General features: G+C 53.2%; 1 protein-coding gene across 2 annotated transcripts in view; it reads right to left on the bottom strand.

Annotated features, from left to right (window-relative positions):
• LOC124018000 (Krueppel-like factor 3) overlaps positions 1–7500 on the bottom strand; it is a 40357-nt gene that overhangs the window by 6740 nt on the left and 26117 nt on the right. For both annotated transcript variants that reach the window (XM_046333254.1, XM_046333257.1), the window contains 2 exons: positions 3643–4152; positions 3262–3388 (listed from right to left, as the gene is read on the bottom strand). In XM_046333254.1, the coding sequence (XP_046189210.1) occupies positions 3262–3388; positions 3643–3808 (293 nt within the window). In that variant the 5' untranslated portion in view covers positions 3809–4152. The remainder of the gene's footprint in view (positions 1–3261; positions 3389–3642; positions 4153–7500) is intronic.

Genomic DNA, 7500 nt, shown 5'->3' with positions numbered 1-7500 from the left:
AGTACAGTATGCTACATACCTACAGTACAGTATGCTACATACCTACAGTACAGTATGCTACATACCTACAGTACAGTATGTTACATACCTACAGTACAGTATTCTACATACCTACAGTACAGTATGCTACATACCTACAGTACAGTATGCTACATACCTACAGTACAGTATGCTACATACCCACAGTACAGTATTCTACATTCCTACAGTACAGTATTCTACATACCTACAGTACAGTATTCTACATACCTACAGTACAGTATTCTACATACCTACAGTACAGTATGCCACATACCTACAGTACAGTATTCTACATACCTACAGTACAGTATGCCACATACCTACAGTACAGTATGCTACATACCAACAGTACAGTATGCTACATACCAACAGTACAGTATTCTACATACCTACAGTACAGTACTCTACATACCTACAGTACAGTATGCTACATACCAACAGTACAGTATGTTACATACCTACAGTACAGTATGTTACCTACCTACAGTACAGTATGCTACATACCAACAGTACAGTATTCTACATACCTACAGTACAGTATTCTACATTCCTACAGTACAGTATTCTACATACCTACAGTACAGTATTCTACATACCTACAGTACAGTATTCTACATACCTACAGTACAGTATTCTACATACCCAAAGTACAGTATTCTACATACATACAGTACAGTATTCTACATACCTACAGTACAGTATTCTACATACCTACAGTACAGTATTCTACATACCTACAGTACAGTATTCTACATACCTACAATACAGTATGCTACATACCTACAGTACTGTATGCTACATACCTACAGTAAAGTATGCTACATACCTACAGTACAGTATGCTACATACCCACAGTACAGTATTCTACATTCCTACAGTACAGTATTCTACATACCTACAGTACAGTATGCTACATACCTACAGTACAGTATTCTATATACCTACAGTACAGTATTCTACATACCTACAGTACAGTATGATACATACCTACAGTACAGTATGCTACATACCTACAGTACAGTATTCTACATACCTACAGTACAGTATTCTACATACCTACAGTACAGTATTCTACAGTACAGTATTCTACATACCTACAGTACAGTATGCTACATACCTACAGTACAGTATTCTACATACCTACAGTACAGTATGCTACATACCTACAGTACAGTATGCTACATACCTACAGTATGAAAGTGTGCGTCTATATTTAGTCCAGCAGGGGGCGCTGTAGATCCTTCTATTTCCCAGCCTTAGATGGCTGTGACTTCTCATGACTTGGTTTCGTGTTTTAGCTGGTGTTCGTGTTTTTGAGTGTGTGGACGAATGAACGTGTGTGTTTTCCCTCTCCCTCCCTCCCTCCCCCTCCCTAGGGTGTGGTTCTACAACAGGACACTTGCTAATGTACGTACACACACACACACACACACACACACACACACACACACACACACACACACACACACACACACACACACACACACACACACACACACACACACACACACACACACACACACACACACACACACACACACACACACACACACACACACACACACCTTCTCCCACATGAGGGTTTCCAGGAAACTTAGAGACAGACTGCCTGACTAATGCATCCTGGGAGATATTATCTGTGTGTGTGTGTTTATACATTTTGTTGTCTCAGCTACAGGTATATATTACTGGAATTGAATAGAATGGAAAAGTGTGTGTGAGAGAAAGAGAGAGATTTAAAACTGTACAAAAACGAAAACAAGGGAGTCCATAAAACATATTTGATCACATTCCTATACAGTAGTGATTCATATTACAACAATGGATACCGTCCTGCACGCACACACACACACACACACACACACACACACACACACACACACACACACACACACACACACACACACACACACACACACACACACACACACACACACACACACACACACACACACACACACACACACACACACACACACACACACACACACACACACACACACACACACACACACACACACACACACACACACACGGCCTGAAACGAACTCTTGTTATCATGCAGTTGCCACTTTACTCTATTTTTTTATTCTGCGTTTGGAAACAAAACACCATGTGTTTATGAGTCTCTGTGTGTGTGTGTGTGTGTGTGTGTGTGTGTGTGTGTGTGTGTGTGTGTGTGTGTGTGTGTGTGTGTGTGTGTGTGTGTGTGTGTGTGTGTGTGTGTGTGTGTGTGTGTGTGTGTGTGTGTGTGTGTGTCTCTGTGTGTGATAGAGGTGGTGGTGACATCTAGCCTCGCCCATTTCCTCAGAAGCGTTGGGATGGGGGGGGCTGCCCTGGCAACCAGAGCGGGAAATATCACAGAGGAAGTAACATTCCTTAAACCCTCGTCTTTAGGTCACTGTCCTTAAACTATTTTCCTCTCCCCCTCCCTCCCTCCCTCTCTCTCTCCCTCCCTCCCTCCCTCCCCTCCCTCCTCTCCCTCTCTCTCCCCCTCCCTCTCTCTCTCCCTCCCTCCCTCCCTCTCTCCCTCCCTCCCTCCCTCCCTCTCTGTCTCTCTCTCCCTCCCTCCCTCCCTCCCTCTCCCTCTCTGTCTGTCTCCCTCCCTCCCTCTCTGTCTCTCTCCCTCCCCCTCCCTCCCTCCCTCTCCCCCTCTCTCTCCCCCTCCCTCCCTCTCCCTCTCCCTCCCTCCCTCCCTCTCCCTCCCCTCTCTCTCTCCCCTCCCTCCCTCCCTCTCTCCCTCCCTCTCTCTCCCCCTCCCTCCCTCCCTCCTCTCTCTCCCCCTCCCTCCCCCTCCCTCTCCCTCCCCCTCCTCTCGCCCTCCCTCTCCTCCCCCCCCTCCCTCCCTCCCCTCCCTCCCCTCCCTCCCCCTCTCTCTCCCCTCCCTCCCTCTCTCCCTCCCTCCCTCCCTCCCTCTCCCTCTCACTCCCTCCCTCTCTCCCCCTCTCTCCCTCTCCCTCCCCCTCCCTCCCCCTCCCCCTCCCTCCCCCTCTCTCTCCCCCTCCCTCTCCCTCTCTCTCCCCCTCCCTCTCTCCCTCCCCCTCCCTCTCCCTCTCCCTCCCCCTCTCTCTCGCCCCCTCCCTCTCTCTCCCCCCTCTCTCCCCCTCCCTCCCTCTCTCTCCCCCTCCCTCCCCCCTCTCTCCCCCTCCCTCTCCCTCTCCCTCCCCCTCCCTCCCTCCCATGAAAAACGAGGTAAGAAACCATTCCTCTCCTGTATGTAGTAGCTCTGCCTCTACTCACTCGCTATAGGACTGTGGCGCGCTAATGACCGATGAGGTCATTTCCTGGTTGTATGAGTCGTGGGCATGCTCCGTTTTGATTAGCTTGTGGTGGGCGTCGCCTCTGAGCTCTGACTTCATGGAGGATGCTGGGTAGAAAAACACACACACACACCAGTTAATACACACACACACACACACACACACACACACACACACACACACACACACACACACACACACACACACACACACACACACACACACACACACACACACACACACACACACACACACACACACACACACACACACACACACACACACACACACACACACACACACAGTATTACCCAGGTAAAGACAGGGAGATTCAGGGATAACAGAGAAATATCTATCCCACCTGTCTGATGTTGTGAGCTTCCTGTCGGACTGTGATGGTGATGATGATGATGATGATGGTGGTCGTCGCCAGCGACGGTGCGGTTGACCGCGATTGGCTGAGGCAGGTGCAGCGGGGAGGAGGGGTAGAGGATGGACAATGGTTGCAGCATGACCTGGGACAGCATGACCCCTGAACCCTGGACGACCCCGGGGCCGGAGCCTAACAACACGGGGTAATGGAGGGAGGGGGGGGGCTGGGGGGAGGAACGACTGTACGGGGAGGAAGTGGAAGAACAGGAGGAGGGAGAGGAGGAGGAGGAGGAGGAGGAGGAGGAGGAGGGAGAGGGTCGTTTGCTGACCGACAAGTCGACTGGTTCGAGTTGTGTATTTGAGGTGGGGTTGGCGGACTGGGCGTGTGTGAGTGTGTGTGAGGGGAGAAGGTGTGTGTGTGTGCGTATTGTGTGGGGTGGTAGGGGTGGGGGGTGAAAATAACGCTGTTCACTACCGAGGGATAAGACTGATAGAGAGACTGATGGAAGGAAGGAGAGAAAGGAGGAGGGGCGGAGGAGGGAAGGAGAGGAGAGGGAGGGAGGAAGGAGGGATGAGGGAAGGAGAGGAGGAGGGAAGGGAGAGGGAGGGAGAGAGGAGGGAGGGAGGTGAGGGAGAGAGAAGAGGAGGAGGGAGAGAGAGAGAGAGGAGGGAGAGGGAGGAAGAGGAGGAGGGAGAGAGAGAGAGGAGGGAGAGAGAGAGAAGAGGAGGAGGGAGAGAGAGAGAAGAGGAGGGAGAGAGGAGAAGGGGAGGAGGAGGGAAGGAGAGGAGAGAGAAGAGGAGGAGGGAGAGAGAGAGAAGAGGAGGGAGAGAGGAGGAGGGGAGGAGGAGGGAAGGAGAGGAGAGAGAAGAGGAGGAGGGAGAGAGAGAGAAGAGGAGGGAGAGAGGAGGAGGGGAGGAGGAGGGAAGGAGAGGAGAGAGAGAGAGGAGGAGAGAGAGAGGAGGGAGAGAAGAGGAGGGGAGGAGATTGTATTTCATTTTCATTCTTTCAAACAAAAAACAAACAACAATACAAGCTTGTACTGTCTGTGTATGTGCCAATTGTATGCTAATGTCCATCATGAAGCATTTCTCAAGAAAGATGTGGGAACCAGTCAGTCTAGATGTGTGTGTGTGTGTGTGTGTGTGTGTGTGTGTGTGTGTGTGTGTGTGTGTGTGTGTGTGTGTGTGTGTGTGTGTGTGTGTGTGTGTGTGTGTGTGTGTGTGTGTGTGTGTGTGTGTGTGTGTGTGTGTGTGTGTGTGTGTGTGAGATCTACTGTATGCCTAGAGAGTAGGTAACATGCAGTAAAATGGTTGGATGGAAACACACACCATCACATCATCACGACACCCACACATCATGACACCCACACACCATCACACCACGACACCCACACATCATGACACCCACACATCATCACACCACGACACCCACACATCATGACACCCACACACCATCACACCACGACACCCACACACCATCACACCACGACACCCACACATCATGACACCACGACACCCACACACCACGACACCCACACACCACGACACCCACACACCATCACACCACGACACCCACACATCATGACACCACGACACCCACACACCACGACACCCACACACCATCACACCACGACACCCACACACCACGACACCCACACACCACGACACCATCACACCACGACACCCACACACCACGACACCCACACACCATCACACCACGACACCAACACACCACGACACCCACACACCATCACACCACGACACCCACACACCACGACACCCACACACCATCACACCACGACACCCACACACCATCACACCACGACACTCACACACCCACACACCATCACACCATTACACCATCACACCCACACACCATCACACCATCACACCATCACACCACGACACCCACACACCACGACACCCACACACCATCACACCACGACACCCACACACCACGACACCCACACATCATGACACCCACACATCATGACACCCACACACCACGACACCCACACACCACGACACTCACACACCACGACACCCACACACCACGACACCCACACACCGTCACACCCACACACCACGACACCATCACACCACGACACCCACACACCACGACACCCACACACCATCACACCACAACACCCACACACCACGACACCCACACACCATCACACCACGACACCCACACACCATCACACCACAACACCCACACACCATCACACCATTACACCATCACACCCACACACCACGACACCCACACACCATCACACCCACACACCATCACACCCACACACCACGACACCCACACACCATCACACCACGACACCCACACACCACGACACCCACACACCATCACACCACGACACCCACACACCACGACACCCACACACCATCACACCACGACACCCACACACCATCACACCATCACACCACCATCACACCATCACACCACACACCCACACACCATCACACCCACACACCATCACACCCCACCCACACACCACCATCACACCACGACACCCACACACCACGACACCCACACACCATCACACCACGACACCCACACACCATCACACACCATCACACCATCACACCATCACACCATCACACCCACACACCATCACCACGACACCCACACACCACGACACCCACACACCATCACACCCACACACCATCACACCCACACACCATCACACCATCACACCATCACACCCACACACCATCACACCATCACACCATCACACCCACACACCATCACACCACGACACCCACACACCATCACACCACGACACCCACACACCATCACACCCACACACCATCACACCATCACACCCACACACCACGACACCCACACACCATCACACCACGACACCCACACACCATCACACCATCACACCATCACACCAACACACCATCACACCAACACACCGTCACACCCACACACCATCACACCACGACACCCACACACCATCACACCACGACACCCACACACCCACACACCATCACACCATCACACCATCACACCACGACACCCACACACCACGACACCCACACACCATCACACCATCACACCACGACACCCACACACCATCACACCATCACACCACGACACCCACACACCCACACACCATCACACCATCACACCCACACACCATCATCACGTGATCTCCAGTGCGTCTCCTCGGCCCGTGCTTCTACACCTGCATTGCTTGCTGTTTGGGGTTTTAGGCTGGGTTTCTGTACAGCACTTTGAGATATCAGCTGATGTACGAAGGGCTATATAAATACATTTGATTTGAAATAAATTTGATTTATATGGCACCAGCCCTACGCACAGCCCTAACCGTGTCCCCGGTTCGCCAGCACAGCCCAGTGCGGTCTGTTCCACCCCGCCGCACTTGCCGGGCTACAGGGAGTATCCAGCCAGGACAGGTTGTGCAGGCTCGGTGCTCAAGACCTCCAGTGCGCCTCCACGGTCCGGTCCATCCGGTGCCTCCTCCATGCACCAGGCCTCCTGTGGCAGCCCCCCGCACCAGGCTGTCTCTCCGTCTCCTCCCTCCAGGTGCTCCCGCCTGTCCGGCGCTGCCAGAGCCTCCCGTCTGTCCTGAGCCGCTCGTCTGTCCTGAGCCGCCCGTCTGTCCTGAGCCGCCCGTCTGTCCTGAGCCGCCCGTCTGTCCTGAGCTGCCAGAGCCGGCCGTCTGTCCTGAGCCGCCCGTCTGTCCTGAGCCGCCCGTCTGTCCTGAGCCGCCCGTCTGTCCTGAGCCGCCCGTCTGTCCTGAGCCGCTCGTCTGTCCTGAGCCGCCCGTCTGTCCTGAGCCGCCCGTCTGTCCTGAGCCGCCCG

This window comes from Oncorhynchus gorbuscha, unplaced genomic scaffold, assembly GCF_021184085.1.
Source record: "Oncorhynchus gorbuscha isolate QuinsamMale2020 ecotype Even-year unplaced genomic scaffold, OgorEven_v1.0 Un_scaffold_370, whole genome shotgun sequence".
In the NCBI taxonomy this organism is placed as follows: Eukaryota; Metazoa; Chordata; class Actinopteri; order Salmoniformes; family Salmonidae; genus Oncorhynchus; species Oncorhynchus gorbuscha.
The sequence above is the reverse complement of the archived record's forward strand: the minus strand, read 5'-3'. Positions and strand labels throughout refer to the sequence as shown.